Raw genomic sequence first — 17,308 nt, 5'->3', positions numbered from 1 at the left:
CACCATGTAGAAAATTAGTAGAATTGACTGATTTAATCCAGCTTTAGCGTCTATTTATAGTGTAGGGGGTGGAGCTTCAGATTCTAGAGAGCATTTGATTGGTTGATTGGACAGAAAATCTGATGAGAAGCTGAACTGCAAGTTTTGAATGTTTATATCTTCTAAATGCGAATTTTGTCATTGTTTTGGAGCACACTAGCTTATAGATAACAGTAAGGCTAACATTCATGCAAAAAGACAGATTTTTTTGTTGTTGTGATTTCATGGGGACTTTAAGCCAGAAACATAATTTAAGCAATTCGGTTTATAATGTCTTCATAAATTAATCAAAAGCATAAATTACCACTCCATCAATCTCCCGCAAATAATAAAAATAATAATTATTATTATAAAAAATGTTTGCACTGTTAAGTCGTAAAGAGACTTTTATTTTGAAAAATTGCGCTGTTGTGTTATTATGTCGCTGCTGCTTCCTGCTTCACTGCTACAGTTTTTATAACAGTAAGCATGCGGACAGCTGCATGAACTCACTCGCTGCAAGTATGTTATGGTGTATTTCTCTACTAATATTAAGCCACAGTTCATTCATTAATCATTCAAACTCTTATTAGTTACACCCGATTCTTATTTAATGATGCCAGTGCATGAAAACACACTACAGTTGTTTTGCTGTTGTCTGTTGTTCTCGTTTGTTATCAGTGTGTGACAGCTTGTGAGTTCTTATGGGCGTTGTTGTATGAAATACTGACCCTGAAGAAACTCCTTTATTAACACTGCAAAAACTGTTTAAGTGGATTTAGATGACTGCAAAAATGAAAGTGCTGCTGCTGAAAGAGCCCAGAGAGAATGAAAATGAAGCAGACCCTTATATAGAGGTAATAATAATATAATAATAATAATCACAATAGCTTTGAGAGAGTAATATTGGGCTTTTGTTTCAGGAACTGGCTTCATATGGACATACAGCTGCTTTGATCCCGGTTCTGTGTTTCAAATTTGTGTCTGTAAATGAGCTTTTAGAGAGGGTGAGTTTTTGGAAATCTGTTTCTGAAGTTGAATAAGGTTTATAGTTTTGTTAGATATGAACTGATTGTGTTTGTGAAACACCAGCTCTTTCAGCCCGAGAGGTTTGGAGGTCTGATCTTCACGAGTCCCAGATCCGTGGAGGCCGTCAAGACCTGCTTAGACTCGCACACACACACACACAGTAAGTGTGGATCACACAGACACAGGGTGGAAAAGTATGGGATTTTGAAATGGGAACCGAAGCTTAAACTGTTGTTCATGGGTTCGATTGCCAGAGGATGCATGCATTAAAAAAAAAAAAAATGTATATCTTGCAGCAGTGTAAATGGCTTTGGATAAAAGCGTAAATGTTACTGTCTGTATGTGAAATGAGAGTTTAGAAAGTCTGTTAACAGATTTTCCAGGACTTAAATATCAAAAAGTCAAACATATGTTGCATAATTCAGACATACTGTATATCATTACATAGGGCTGTAACAATATATCGTGTCACAATCTATTTTTTTACAGTCTATGGTCACAATATATCACTATACAAAAAATGCATCAATATGTATCGTGGATAGTTCACCCAAAATGAAAATTACATGTGAGAAAAAATTCAAGTTTTCAGAGTTTTAGTGTCAGTACTACCGTAAACCACTATATATAATGTTGAATATAATGTATAATAATCCAATGGGGAATATTTGTGGGTCCTGATAATGCCAGATGTCTGATGTTACCAGTAAAAAGTGTTCTACATTATTTTAAATATATCTAGTCAGTGACAGAGTGAAAGCATATTCGTCTGAAATAATTCAGTATTTTCAGCTTCAGAATCATGAATATTGTTATTCTGGTGTCTCTATTGTCCTGTGCTCTGGGTTTCAGCACCAAGTCCAATCCTATTCATTTACACACACAATGTAATATAAAATTTAGCATTTTAATCTACAGTACATTTTTTGTTAACCTTTTATCATATGTCTTTTGAGTATTGCAATAATACCGTATGGTGATGTGTATGTTATCGTGACATATGTTATCGTTACACCCAGACTTTCTCTTATCTCGTGTCTTCCTCCTCCAGAATGGGACGCAGTGAAAGACGAGTGGAACGCAAAGTCAGTTTATGTGGTTGGAAAAGCGACAGCATCTTTAGGTACGTGTCACTTCAGCTGAACACACACATCACTGAACACACACACACACACACACTGAATGTTTCCTCGCAGGTGTTCGGTCACACGTCGATGTGATTCACACGTCCCTGCCGTTTCCCTGATCAGTGTTTTACGGTGAAGGAAGTGTGTGTGTTTGCTGCACACCTGCGTCCTGTCAGTAAATCTGCTCACACCTGAACGCCAGCTGTGCTTCATCATCACATGACCTTCATCTCATCATCCTCGACTATGCGCTTCTCTGGCCTTTAGTTTTTAAACAACAGACAAATAAATGATTTTATAAATAAATTCTTAAGAACATGCCCAGAACATGTTATAACTACCGTACAAAAGTTTGGGGTCAATACGATTTTAATACTTAGAAATTAATATTTTTCTCCAGAAAGGACGCATTAAATTGATCAAAAGTGACAGTAAAGACATTTATAATAATGCAAAATATTTCTTTTTTAATTAAATGCTTTTCTCTTGAACTTTCAAAGAATCCTGAAAATAATTAATCACGGTTTGCACAAAAATATGAAGCAGCACAACTGTTTTCAACACTGATAATAATCATAAATGTTTCTTGAGCATCAAATCATCATATTATAGTGATTTCTGAAGGATCATGTGACACTGAAGACTGGAGTAATGATGCTGAAAATTCAGCTTTCATCACAGGAATAAATTACACTTTACTATATATTCACATAGAAAACAGATACTTTAAATTACAATAATATTTCACAATATTACTGGGTTTGTTTTGTATTTTTAATCAAATAAATGCAGCCTTGGTGAGCAGAAGAACTTCTTTTAAAAACATTAAAAATCTTACCGACCCCAAACTTTTGAACGGTATTGTTTATATATATCTTTTTTTCTTTTTTCTGAATGATGCTGAAAATTCAGCTTTGATCACAGGAATAAATTACAGTTTAAATTATATTAAAACAGAATACAGCTATTTTAAAGTGTAATAATATTTTAATATTCCCGGTTTTATTACTGTCTTGATGAGCTTTCTTTAAAAAACATTTAAAAAATCTTAATTTTTCCAAACTTTTGACCGGTACTGTATATGATATATATATATATATGAGTCAATGTAATAGTCAAGTCAAGTCACCTTCATCATAGGCTATATAGAGCTTTTTACAATACAGAGTGTTTCAAAGCAGCTTTACAGAGATAACAGGAAAATAATGTTGTAATAATATTGTTAAATATAAAATTAAATGTCGCCAACTAAGCAAGCCGAAAGCCAAAGGCGACAGTGAAGGAACCAAAACTCCATCAGTGACAGAATGGAGAAAAATTTAGTCCAGGTTTGAACTGACAGACTGTGTCTGCTTCCCGGACAATGTTAGGAAGATTGTTCCAGAGTTTTGGTGCTAAATAGGAAAAGGATCTACCGCCAGCAGTCGATTTATATATTCTAGGTATTATCAACTGGCCGGAGTTTTGAGATCGCAATAGACGTGAAGGACTATAATGCGTAAAGAGCTCGCTCAAGTACTGGGGAGCTAAACCATTTAGTGCTTCGTAAGTAATCAGCAATATTTTAAAATGTATACGATGTTTAATAGGGAGCCAATGCAGTGTTGACAGAACCGGGCTAATATGGTCGTACTTCCTGGTTCTGGTAAGAACTCTAGCGACTGCGTTTTGAACCAGCTGTAGTTTGTTTATTAAGCGTGCAGGGCAACCACCCAGTAGAGCATTACAATAATCTAGCCCTAATAATGCAATACATTTAAATATATATATATACAGACACACACACACACACACACACACACACACACACACACACACACACACACACACACACACACACACACACACACACACACACACACTGATTAATATATATTTTTATGTTGAAATATGACCTGTACATGTTTTCATGAGAGTCACACTTCAGATTTTCACTTTCAGCATGTTCCAGTAGAGAAACTGTTTCAGAAAATGATCCTTTGCAGTTGCTGTTTTAATAATTGTTTTGTGTTGAAATGTTTAGTTGCGGATCTGGGTCTGTGTCCGCTGGGTGAAGAAACTGGAACCGCAGACTCGCTCTCGCTGCTCATCCTGCAGAGTACGACACACACAGACACACACACACACACTACAGACTCGCTCTCGCTGCTCATCCTGCAGAGTACGACACACACAGACACACACACACACACACACACACTACAGACTCGCTCTCGCTGCTCATCCTGCAGAGTACGACACACACAGACACACACACACACACACACACACTACAGACTCGCTCTCGCTGCTCATCCTGCAGAGTACGACACACACAGACACACACACACACACACACACACACACTACAGACTCGCTCTCGCTGCTCATCCTGCAGAGTACGACACACACAGACACACACACACACACACACTACAGACTCGCTCTCGCTGCTGATCCTGCAGAGTACGACACACACACACAAACACACACACACACACACACACACACACTACAGACTCGCTCTCGCTGCTCATCCTGCAGAGTACGACACACACACACACGCACACAGACACACACACACACACTACAGACTCGCTCTCGCTGCTCATCCTGCAGAGTATGACACACACACACACACACACACTACAGACTCGCTCTCGCTGCTGATCCTGCAGAGTATGACACACACACACACACACACAGACAAACACACACACACACACACACTACAGACTCGCTCTCGCTGCTCATCCTGCAGAGTACGACACACACACACACACACACACTACAGACTCGCTCTCGCTGCTCATCCTACAGAGTACGACACATTCACACACACACACACACACACACTACAGACTCGCTCTCGCTGCTGATCCTGCAGAGTACGACACACACACACACACACACACACACACACACACACAGACACACACACACACACACACACACAAACACACACACACACTACAGACTCGCTCTCGCTGCTCATCCTACAGAGTACGACACATTCACACACACTACCAGAATGTAACACACTGTGTTTGCTGTATATGTGAGTGTGTGTTCATGTTAACCGCAGGAGAGAATCGAGAGACTCTGCCGCTGTTCTTTCCCTGTGGATCCATCAAACGTGAAGTTCTGCCCACCGTGCTGAGAAACAACCGTGAGACCAGCTATTCAAACACACACACACTACAAAATGCAAAATGTTTCCTAAAAATCATTGTTAGTGTTTCTTAAATAGAATTTAAAAAAATGATCTGTATAACACAAGAATGAAGCTTTCTGTTTGCGATATGATGTTTTTGTTAAGATTATGGAATATTATGCACATTTAACAGGTTTTATCAGCCCAAAATACTCCTATAAATGAGTTGTTTCTTGTATTTGAATCTGTGAATGTTTTCTCCGTCAGGCGTTCGTCTGGAGACTCTGACCGTCTATCAAACTTCTGAACATCCGGATCTGCAGAAAAACATCACGGATTATTTCACGCAGCAGGTGTCAGATATTATATTACACTGTATATTCTCAATGTTGATGCGCAGAAGTTTAAATACCTTTAAAATGTTACATAGACTTTTATTGGAGTATATAGACATTAATTGGAGTATATTAACTTAAATATAATTATATTGTTTATATAAAATTAAAATATTATTAAATGTAATTGAAGACCAAAACCTCTAAGTCCGTCTGACATTTTTCTTTTAAATGAGCGTTTTTATCAGGCTCCTAGTCCTATGTTTACATTCAGTAATTTAACTTTAATGGCCATGAAACGTTTATTAGACAGTTATTGAAATGCCTTATTTTCAAAAATGTCACCGATAAGAGTAAAATTAAAAACAAAAATGCTCATTTAAAAGAAAAAAAGTCAGACGGACTTGGAGGTTTTTGCATTTACATTTACATTTATTCCTTTAGCAGACGCTTTTACCCAAAGCGAGAACAATAGAAGCAGTGAAGCTCTGGTTGAGTTAGGCAGATCATTCCACCAACAGGGAACAGTCATGGTGAAGGTCCGAGAAAGAGATTGTGTGCGTCTTTGAGATGGTACCACAAGACGACATTCGCTAGCAGAGCGCAAGTTTCTGGATGGCACGTAAGTCTGAAGTAATGAGTTTAGGTAAGAGGGAGCAGTGCCAGTGGTTGTTCTGTAGGCAAACGTCAGTGCCTTGAATTTAATGCGAGCAGTAACTGGCAACCAGTGCAATTTTGTGAGGAGAGGAGTGACGTGTGTCTCTTCGGCTCATTAAAGACTACTCTGGCTGCAGCATTCTGGATCAATTGTAGAGGTTTGACAGAGCAAGCTGTAAGACCAGCCAGGAGAGCATTACAATAGTCCAGTCTGGATAGAACAAGTGCTTGGACAAGGAGTTGTGTAGCATGCTCTGTTAGGAAGGGCCTGATCCTCCTAATGTTGTGCAAGGCAAATCTGTTCTAGCAATGTGTGTCTGTGAAGTTCAACTGATCATCAATTACAACCCCGAGGTTCCTAGCTGACCTTGATGGATGACGAGCCTAAATGCAGAAGTTGTGGTGAAGTGTTGGGTTGGCCGGGACCACAAGTAGCTCTGTCTTCGCAAGGTTTACTATATTTATTAATATTTTAATTGTATATAAACAATGTAATTATATTTAAGCTAATATACTCCAAATAATGTTTGATGGGTAGAATTTTAAATAACTTTTACATTTTAATTATTTTACAAGTGCATTTGCATAATAAATTAAATAATAATGAATGTATTATTACTTTATTAAATAATGTATAATTATTAAAATTTTATTTGAATCATATAATCACATTCAAAAGTGTTTATTTATGTTTATAAATGTAATAAAATTAAGTGTATTACAATGTAAATGATGCCTATCAGGGGTAAAAATTAGCTGTGTGTGTGTGTGTGTCTGTGTGTGTCTGTGTGTCTGTGTGTGTGTGTGTGTGTGTGTGTCTGTGTCTGTGTGTGTGTGTGTGTGTGTGTGTGTGTGTGTGTGTGTGTGTGTGTGTGTGTGTGTGTGTGTGTGTGTGTGTGTGTGTGTGTGTGTGTGTGTGTGTGTGTTCAGGGCGTCCCTGCTAGTGTGGCGTTCTTCAGCCCGTCAGGAGTGACGTTCTGTTTGGACTTGTTGAAGAGGCTGTCAGGATCTCAGCTGGAGCAGATAAAGGTGCGACACACACACACACACACACACACACTCATGATCTGAATTAGAGAATATAGCAGTGACAGAACTGTGTTCTTCAGTTCGCAGCGATCGGACCCACGACGGCAGGCGCGCTGGAGTCTCACGGACTGACGGTCAGATGTTGTGCTGAGAAACCCACGGCTAAACACCTCGCCACTGCCATCACACGGGCCCTGCAGAGACCCCTGACCTCTGACCTCTGAGCCTCAGACAGAGCTTAGGGAAGCTTTGCATTGGCAAATATTTGCCAGTATATGGATATTAGATATAAATAATAATGTTTTAAATGAACTTTTAATATCTATCTGTGTTAGCATCAGTTTATCAGCATCAGAATCATTATCATGTTTTACACTAAATTTTGTTTGTAGGAATCTCCTTATTGATGTGTTTAATGTTAAATGCAAGTAACTTTCAGTGTGATGTTATCAATGTGAACTGGTGATTTAAAAAAATGTTGTGCTATGAGAAATGATACTTTGATGGAAGATGCTTTATAAAGTGGCAGTATTAAATTGTTTGGCAGTATTGTTGATGAGCTTAATCTAAATAACTTAAGAAGGGTTACATTTTAATTATTTTAATTTTATTTAAGTAATATCATTATATTAAAGTGGACATTCTCCTTAATGTCGATGGCAGCATTTTAAATAACTAACATTTTTCGTTACATGTATGATTAATTTGATTTAAATCATATAATTTAAGTAATGGACATGCAGGTGTCATCATGAGAGAGACACAGGTGAGTGGCGCGCACGGGCACGCGCTCAGGCGTTTTTCTCTCAGGCAGGTGTGAGTCGCGTGGCTTCAGGTGTCAGTGTTCAGTCTCTGCTTGTTTTGGGGTGAAATAATCCTCCGCTGTTTCACACAGAGGCGCGAGCACCTGAGTTATTAAGACACGCCCCCTCTATTATCTGTAGACAGTATAAACAGCGTGTCGAGTTCAGAGTCTCAGTCACACACACGAGTCTCAGTTCAGTCACACACACACACACGAGTCTCAGTGCTGGACAGACTAACGATGCTGGTCGCGATCCGGCTGATCTTCATCCTCCGGTCCTTCATCTTCATCAGCGCAGAGAAGATCTTCCACAGCAGAGATCATTCAGATGTGCTGAGCGACATCCATCAGGCTGAGCTCATCACTGACACCGACACTGCAGAGGTCTGTCTATCTATCTATATCTGTCTGTATCTATCTATATATATCCATCCTGAATAGGTTTAGTTATTGACCTATATCAATCTCTGCCTCTTTCTGTATTATTTCAGGTGTTTCTTTCTAAGTATGGGTTCCTTAAAGCCGGAGACGTCGATGATCCTGAGATCTCAGCAGAAGCTTCGGGTGAGCTGGACATCGGTCTCTCTCTGGACCTGCAGGAGGACGAGTCCACATCGCATGATCTCCAGTTCCTCACGGCGCTGAAGGACTTCCAGAGGCTTAATGCTCTTCCAGTCACAGGTGTGTTTGATGACGCCACCAAAGCAGCCATGAATAAACCCAGATGTGGCGTCCCGGATCAGGACGAGGAACCGGATTCTACTGAACACTACACCTCTGAGCCCAACCGCACCACGACACTCAATAACACTGAAGCTGATACACGGACATCCAGTAATACTCAACCTCCTGTGAGGAAGAAACGGCACCTGGAAGCGCTTCTGAAGAGCAGGTGGAGGAGAGATGCCAGCGAGGGGTCGTTCTCCAAAAGTCTGAAGAGCCGGTGGAGGAGAGATGCCAGCGAGGGGTCGTTCTCCAAGAGTCTTCTGAAGAGCCGGTGGAGGAGAGATGCCAGCGAGGGGTCGTTCTCCAAGAGTCTTCTGAAGAGCCGGTGGAGGAGAGATGCCAGCGAGGGGTCGTTCTCCAAGAGTCTGAAGAGCAGGTGGAGGAGAGATGCCAGCGAGGGGTCGGGACACATGGCGTTCTCCAAGAGTCTTCTGAAATGGCGTTTGATCGGGGAAGGTTACAGCAGTCAGCTGTCCATCGATGAGCAGAAGTACATCTTCAGACTCGCCTTCCGCATGTGGAGTGAAGTTTCCCCTCTGCAGTTCGTTGAGGACGTTCACTCTCCTCTGGAAGACATTGACATCAGACTGGGCTTCGGGACAGGTCGGTTCACTCAAAAATTAAAATTCTGCCAATAATTACTCACCCTCATGTCATTCCAAACCTGTAAGACTTTCGTTCATCTTCTAAACACTAAAGAAGATATTTTTAATGAAATCTGAGAGATTTCTGTTCCTCCATTGACAACCTAAGCAACTACCACTTTGACACTTTTGAACTTTATGAACAAAAGTTCATAAATAGATTGTAAAAATAATACATATGAAATTAGTGGTTTAGTTAAAATTTTCTGAGACTCGATCGCTTTATCAAAAATCTGTGCTTTACCGCTATATTCATTTGATAAATCGATTGAATCAAAGAAGTTTTATACATTAGTAATAATATATTTCTGTTGTAATTTATTAATTTTGGTGCAGCACTGAAAGTCAGTCTAAAACTTCAGCCCTTTATTTTCACTTCATTCTTTTAGGATAAGTGTTTTATTTCCATATATCTAACTCTTTGGTAACGTAACGTCTGCCGCCCCTACAGGCCGACATCTGGGCTGCTCTCAGCGGTTTGATGGCGCGGGCCGAGAGTTTGCTCACGCGTGGTTCCTCGGAGACATTCATTTCGATGATGATGAACATTTCACTGTCCCAAACACGGGCAACGGGATCAGTCTTCTGAAGGTAATGTGAGACTATGCGCTAAACTAGTTCACTTACAGTTAAAGTCAGCATGAAACTGAAGTCACTCATCTTTTTTTCCCTATTGTGTCGTATATCAGAGTGAAACACTTCTGGATCAAGAACAAATGTAGAGTGTGGCTTGATTTTAGGCTGGGGCACAATGCATTATTGTGCATTTTCATATTTTGCATTTGTATTTTGCATTTATATTTTGCATTATCTTGCATTGTGCATTTGCATATTTCGCATTTGTATTTTGCATTGTGCATTTGCATATTTTGCATTTGTAATTATATTTTGCATTATTTTGCCATTTGCATATTTTGCATTCGTGCATTTGCATATTTTGCAATAATTTGTATTTTACATTTGTATTTTGAGTTTGCATATTTTGCATTGTATTTTGTAGGGCGCTATTTAGAATTTAGTTGATTTTGTCCTTTGGGATTTGATTGGATGTTTGTGGTTGCTCCACAAGGTTGCCCCGCCCTCGTGATCAGAGAAGAGAAGAGATGCTGCAAAATAGAGACATTTTTGATGTTTGATAATTAGGATACCTGTGATATTTTGTTTTGTCCAGTGTAAAAGTAGCATGATTTAATAAAACAACCGCTCACTGATGCACTAAATTGAATACAATACAAATCTCAGAAACTGTCACTTGTGCGTCTGAATCTCTGACTGTGATGTGTCGTGTGTTTCGTTCAGGTAGCGGTACATGAGATCGGGCATGTTTTAGGACTTCCTCACATCTACCGGCCCGGATCCATCATGCAGCCCAGTTACCTTCCTCAGGACGGAGGCTTCGAGATCGACTGGATGGACAGAAAGTCTATTCAGAGCCTGTACGGTGAGACCTGAGATCACATGCTGAGAGGAAGTGGCTTTATTTCTACAGTGCTTCATACAAGACAGATCGTTTCAAAGCAGCTTTACAGGGATAAACAGGAAAACCATGATCAATGATGCCAACGGAATTCAATTCTATAAACCGCTCTAGAGAAAACAATAGTGTCATTATTCAGCTGTAGTCAATGCAGTGTTGATTCAGTTCAGTTTAATAACTGTGTAAAGTTCATTAAATACATCCAGCTCATATCACACTAAAATCAACAGGGTGAAACAAATTGATTATATTTTTATTATTATATATGCATTAAGAAAATGACACCTATTCTTACGATTTCCACATTTTCCTGACAATTAAACATATTTTCAACCCAAATTCTCATTACTGTAATGTATTAAAATATATAGTAAGTGTAAAGTATAATATTTGGAGTACATGTGTGGATGATTTTCATTACTGGTTTTTGTTTTGATTTGTTTTTCATTACACTAACGGGAATTAGAGTTGCAAATGTCTTTGTCACGAAAATAATGCTACAATCAAATTTACATTTATGCATCTGGCAGATGCTTTTATCCAAAGATTTAAAAAAAAAATATTTCTTCAAGCATAAATAAAAGTAATAATTTATAATCTAAATGTTTTCTAAATGTGTGTTTTCTGCCTCAGGTGTGTGTACGGGTCGCTTCAGTACCGTGTTTGATTGGATCAGGAAGGAGCAGACGCCCTACGGTGAGGTCGTGGTGCGTTTTAACACCTACTTCATGCGGGACGGCCTGTACTGGCTGTATGAGAACCGTAATAACAGAACGCGTTTCGGGGATCCGGTGGCGGTGCAGGTGGGCTGGCACGGGCTGCCCCCCGGTGGAGTGGACGCTTACATTCACGTGTGGAACCGCAAAACAGACGCGGTCTACTTCTTTAAAGGTATTTATTTACTTCATAAGAGTTAAGCTTAGCTGAAAGACTAATCAAGATGCATAGTAGCCTACATAGATATTAAAGCATGAGATCATTTGCATCTCATGTCTTTAAAAATAAATGTTCGTGTGTGAGCAGTAAATGGTGTACTTTTGTAACTGTAAATTTGTATTTTGCATTAATTTGCATTTACATATTTTATTGTGCATTAGCATATTTTACATTTCTGCATTTGCATATTTTGCATTATTTTGCTTTGTTCATTTACATATTTTGCATGTGCATTTGCATATTTTGCATTGTGCATTTGCATATTTTACATTTGCATTTTGCATTGTGCATTTGCATATTTTACATTTGCATTTTGCATTGTGCATTTGCATATTTTACATTTGCATTTTGCACTGTGCATTTACATATTTAGCATTCTGCAATTGCATTAATTGGCATTCTACATTTGTATTTTGCAGTTTGCATATTTTACATTTGTATTCTGCATTGTATATTTTTATTTTACAGTTGTATTTTGCATGGGCCTTGATCACTTATTATTAGATTTAATGAATTAGTCATCAATATTTTATGATCCAGCAATGTTTCAGAATACATACTAGACTTTTAGCATAGCACTCATGTATTAGCATGGATGTCTTGTTGTCTCAGGTGTGCATTACTGGCGTTATGACAGTGAGAATGATCAGGTGTTCACTGAGGACTCTGATGGCCACTCGTATCCTCGTCTGATCTCTGAAGGCTTTCCCGGTGTGTCTGGACCACTGGACACTGCATACTACGACAGGAGAGACGCCCATATCTACTTTTTTAAAGGCTCACAGGTAACAGCTGCTCGTGTTTTACAATTACATGTTATATTTTGACAATGCAAGATGAAAAAGTTTATTAGCGATAGTAATTGCTAGATTACGTGCCACAATATATCGCAATACAAAAATGCAACAATATGTATCGTGGATAGTGACAATATATATAGTGTATAGTTTACCCAAAAGTGAAATTACTGTGAGGAAAAAAAATCAAGTTTCAGTGTCCATACTACATTAAACTTCTATATATAATGTTAAATATAATGCACTGGGGGAATATATGTGGGTCCTGATAATGCCAGATGTCCAGTAAAAAGTGTCCTACATTATATTAAATATCTGGTCAGTGAAAGAGTGAAAGCATATTCGTCTGAAATAATTCGCTATTTTCAGCTTCAGAATCATGAATATTGTTATTCTGGTGTGGAGGGTATCGTTAATAATTGCACAATATGAATGTCCAGGTGTTCAGGTTTGATGTGCGCGTGCACCGCTTGGCCTCTTCTCCACGACGACTCTCTGAGGTTTTTCCTGCTGTTGTTCCCGGGAATCACCCGATCGGTCACCTGGACGCGGCGTACTTCTCCTACACACACAACAGTGTGTTCCTGCTGAAGGGCTCGGGGTTCTGGCGTGTGTTGAGCCGCAGACGAGCTTCTCTCCCGGTGAACGGCCTGATGCCCCGCAGAGAGCTGGACCAGCAGTGGTTCGACATCTGTGACGTGCACGAGAGCTCTCTGAGAACCGCTCGCAGGTGACGCGCTCACACACACACACACATCTGTGACGTGCACGAGAGCTCTCTGAGAACCGCTCGCAGGTGACGCGCTCACACACACACACACATCTGTGACGTGCACGAGAGCTCGAGAACCGCTCGCAGGTGACGCGCTCACACACACACACACACATCTGTGACGTGCACGAGAGCTCTCTGAGAACCGCTCGCAGGTGACGCGCTCACACACACACACACACACACACACACACACACACACACACACATCTGTGACGTGCACGAGAGCTCGAGAACCGCTCGCAGGTGACGCGCTCACACACACACACACACACACACATCTGTGACGTGCACGAGAGCTCTCTGAGAACCGCTCGCAGGTGACGCGCGCACACACACACACACACACACACACACACACACACACACACACACACACACACACACACATCTGTGACGTGCACGAGAGTTCTCTGAGAACCGCTCGCAGGTGACGCGCGCACACACACACACACACACACACACACACACACACACACACACACACACACACACACACATCTGTGACTTGCACGAGAGCTCTCTGAGCACCGCTCGCAGGTGACGCGCGCACACACACACACACACACACACACACACACACACATCTGTGACGTGCACGAGAGTTTTCTGAGAACCGCTCGCAGGTGACGCGCTCACACACACACACACACACACACACACACACACACACACACACACACACACACACACACACACACACACACACACACACACACACACACACACACACACATCTGTGACGTGCACGAGAGCTCTCTGAGAACCGCTCGCAGGTGACGCGCGCGCACACACACACACACACACACACTCATCTGTGACGTGCACGAGAGCTCTCTGAGAACTGCTCGCAGGTAACGCGCACACACACACACACACACACACACACACACACACACACACACACACACACACACACACACACACACACACACACACACGCTCATCTGTGACGTGCACGAGAGCTCTATGAGAACCGCTGGCAGGTGATGCTCTCACACACACTCATCTCATCTGTGTGTGTGGAAGCACATGTCCAACACACAAAAAAGCATGCATTGGTAAATCTTATGCAATAAGAAGTTATGGGATAAAGTAATAATTATGACACGAAAAGCTGTGAAGACATTAAGTCATAATTAATACTACAAAGTTATAATGAGATAAAAAAGACAATGTAATATGACAGTAAAAATTATGATCTAAAAATGTGTACAAAAAATCATAATTGTGACTTTTATTTTATAATTCTGAATGATTATGTCTTCATTATGTCATAATTTTGTCAGTATTAAGACGTACTTAATCTAGTCCCGGACTAAAATACATGTTTGAGCTGTTTTAACTGAAAGCATCTCTTAAATATGTCAGTGTCATTGTTTTGTCTCGAGATTCACACAGTAATGCTTTTTTATAAGGCATGTTTATAAAAGCCACTAAAATGCCTAATCCTGGATTAATCTAAACCCTGTCTGTGAAACCAGCCCTTCAAGTCATAATTATGGGATAAAATTCATAATGATGACATAAAAAATAGAAAGTATGAGATAAACATTGTCATAATTAATACTAAATCATAATGAAATAAAAAGTAATTAAAAAGTAAAAGTTACTTTGACTTTTTTGTGTCATAATTATGATTTACCAAAGTTTGATATATTTTTTTCTTATTTGGTGGAAATCATTTTTTCTTATTTTGGTCTTCCATATCCATATATCCTCTAAATCTGTCGCCCTGAGATTTTAAGTTAATATTTCAATAATTTAACAACATGTTCACAGACATGCAGGTTAACAATTATTTCATTTGTATTTTCATTTTAGAAATTATTTATTTATTTATATTAATTTGACAATTTTATGATTGAATTGATCTGCATCATTGATGGCAGAAATGCATGTTTCCTGCACAGCATATCTGAATATGAACAGATGCAAATGATATTTGAGAGCTGTCGTGTAGAAGAACATTTTCAACTTGTTTTCAGTGACTGTTACGATATTTGAGCACAAAATCACAGAAATAATTCAAATTATTATTTGTGTTAGTTGCTTATTTATGTCAATAATCCTGTATGATTCAATGCAACACAAGACTCGACAAAAACATGTATTTATTTACAGTTTGCTGGAAAATGACTCCCCATTTAACTTATTTATTGTTTGTTATGAATATGAATAAACGTGTGGATGTTTTATCTTGTGTCATTTCAGACTGTAGACTTGACATTCAAAAATGTTGTGTGTTGAGAGGAACAATCATGTGTCGTCTTCATATTGTTTCTTAATATCTAATGTCTTTTATATCTGTCTAATATCTTCACTAATACTGAACTTGTCAAACTGATATTTACACACACACACACACACACACACACACACCACACACACTGATCTGTCATTCTCTGCAGATGTTCTGTGTAATCCGAATCACAGGTGTCGAGACATTGAATAATAATTTATTCAATTTGAATGGATTTCTAGAAATCAGATGACTGATGTTTTACAGCATTTCTGATGTTGATTCTGTTTATTCTTGACATTTGATAGAAATTACAGGCATGAAACTAGTATTGATCTGTAACCGTGGAGACCTGGGATCGTCCTCATGGTGTAATCATAAAGATAAGCTCAGGACTCACATCTGTATAAAGTGTGTTTCGTCTCTTCAGTGTTTCTGTGGAAACTTCACAATGTTAGAAGGTGATTTCTGAAGCTGTCAAACACACACCAGCAGAGGACGACGCTACACACACCAACATACAGAGACAGACTAGCATACTACTCTGTGTGTGTGTGTGTGTGTGTGTGTGTGTGTGTGATTTATGAGGACAGAAATGTGTATAATGACATGGGTATTACACTGGTATTACATGTGATTTATGAGGACTCGTATTTCAAATGTCTTTAAAAACATACTAAACAGTGTTTTATTAAAATGTAAAATTGGTTAGTGTGTGTGTGTGATGGGTAGGTTTAGGGTTCGGGTTAGTGTGTGTGTGTGTGTGTGTGTGATGAGTAGGTTTAGGGTTTGTGTGTGTGATGAGTAGGGTTAGGGGTCAGGTTAGTGTGTGTGTGTGTGTGTGTGCGTGATGGGTAGGTTTTGGGTTTGTGTGTGTGTGTGTGTGTGTGTGTGTGTGTGTGATGGGTAGGTTTAGGGTTTGTGTGTGTGATGGGTAGGTTTAGGGTTTGTGTGTGTGTGATGGGTAGGTTTAGGGTTTGTGTGTGTGTGTGATGGGTAGGTTTAGGGTGTGTGTGTGTGTGTGTGTGTGTGTGTGATGGGTAGGTTTAGGGTTTGTGTGTGTGTGTGTGTGTGTGTGTGTGTGTGTGTGTGTGTGTGTGTGTGTGATGGGTAGGTTTAGGGTTTGTGTGTGTGTGTGTGTGTGTGTGTGTGTGTGATGGGTAGGTTTAGGGTTTGTGTGTGTGTGTGTGTGTGATGGGTAGGTTTAGGGTTTGTGTGTGTGTGTGTGTGTGTGTGATGGGTAGGTTTAGGGTTTGTGTGTGTGTGTGTGTGTGTGTGTGTGTGTGTGTGTGTGTGATGGGTAGGTTTAGGGTTTGTGTGTGTGTGTGTGATGGGTAGGTTTAGGGTTTGTGTGTGTGTGTGTGTGTGTGTGATGGGTAGGTTTAGGGTTTGTGTGTGTGTGTGTGTGTGTGTGTGATGGGTAGGTTTAGGGTTTGTGTGTGTGTGTGTGTGTGTGTGTGTGATGGGTAGGTTTAGGGTGTGTGTGTGATGGGTAGGGTTAGGGGTCGGGTTAGAGTGTGTGTGGGTGTGTGTGTGTGTGTGTGATGGGTAGGTTTAGGGTTTGTGTGTCTGTGTGTGATG

General features: G+C 39.9%; 2 protein-coding genes across 3 annotated transcripts; both read left to right on the top strand.

Annotated features, from left to right (window-relative positions):
• The first annotated feature begins 453 nt into the window (after window positions 1-453).
• Window positions 454-7,875, top strand: uros (uroporphyrinogen III synthase). Of its 2 annotated transcripts, XM_077194729.1 has the most exons (10): window positions 454-540; window positions 792-875; window positions 942-1,025; window positions 1,111-1,207; window positions 2,099-2,170; window positions 4,198-4,272; window positions 5,239-5,322; window positions 5,575-5,660; window positions 7,230-7,328; window positions 7,409-7,875. In XM_077194729.1, exons 2-10 carry the CDS (start codon window positions 801-803, stop codon window positions 7,550-7,552), a joined length of 816 nt encoding a protein of 271 aa, XP_077050844.1. In that variant the 5' UTR covers window positions 454-540; window positions 792-800; the 3' UTR covers window positions 7,553-7,875. The 2 variants fall into 2 exon arrangements, with proteins under 2 accessions (XP_077050844.1, XP_077050845.1); XM_077194730.1 differs by lacking the exon at window positions 454-540 and having other exon boundaries at window positions 689-875.
• A 498-nt stretch (window positions 7,876-8,373) lies between these two features.
• On the top strand, window positions 8,374-15,519 carry mmp21 (matrix metallopeptidase 21). The gene is made up of 8 exons (XM_077194731.1): window positions 8,374-8,517; window positions 8,625-9,025; window positions 9,233-9,462; window positions 9,955-10,094; window positions 10,803-10,944; window positions 11,614-11,871; window positions 12,529-12,701; window positions 13,154-15,519. The coding sequence occupies exons 1-8, from the start codon at window positions 8,374-8,376 to the stop codon at window positions 13,445-13,447; spliced, it is 1,782 nt and encodes a 593-aa protein (XP_077050846.1). The 3' UTR covers window positions 13,448-15,519.
• Window positions 15,520-17,308: the final 1,789 nt, after the last annotated feature.

The sequence above is a fragment of the Siphateles boraxobius genome, unplaced genomic scaffold (assembly GCF_051911475.1).
Source record: "Siphateles boraxobius isolate OS27281-9 unplaced genomic scaffold, OSU_SipBor_1 320, whole genome shotgun sequence".
Taxonomy (NCBI): domain Eukaryota; kingdom Metazoa; phylum Chordata; class Actinopteri; order Cypriniformes; family Leuciscidae; genus Siphateles; species Siphateles boraxobius.
Note: the sequence above shows the minus strand (reverse complement) of the source record. Positions and strands in the feature narration are given on the sequence as shown.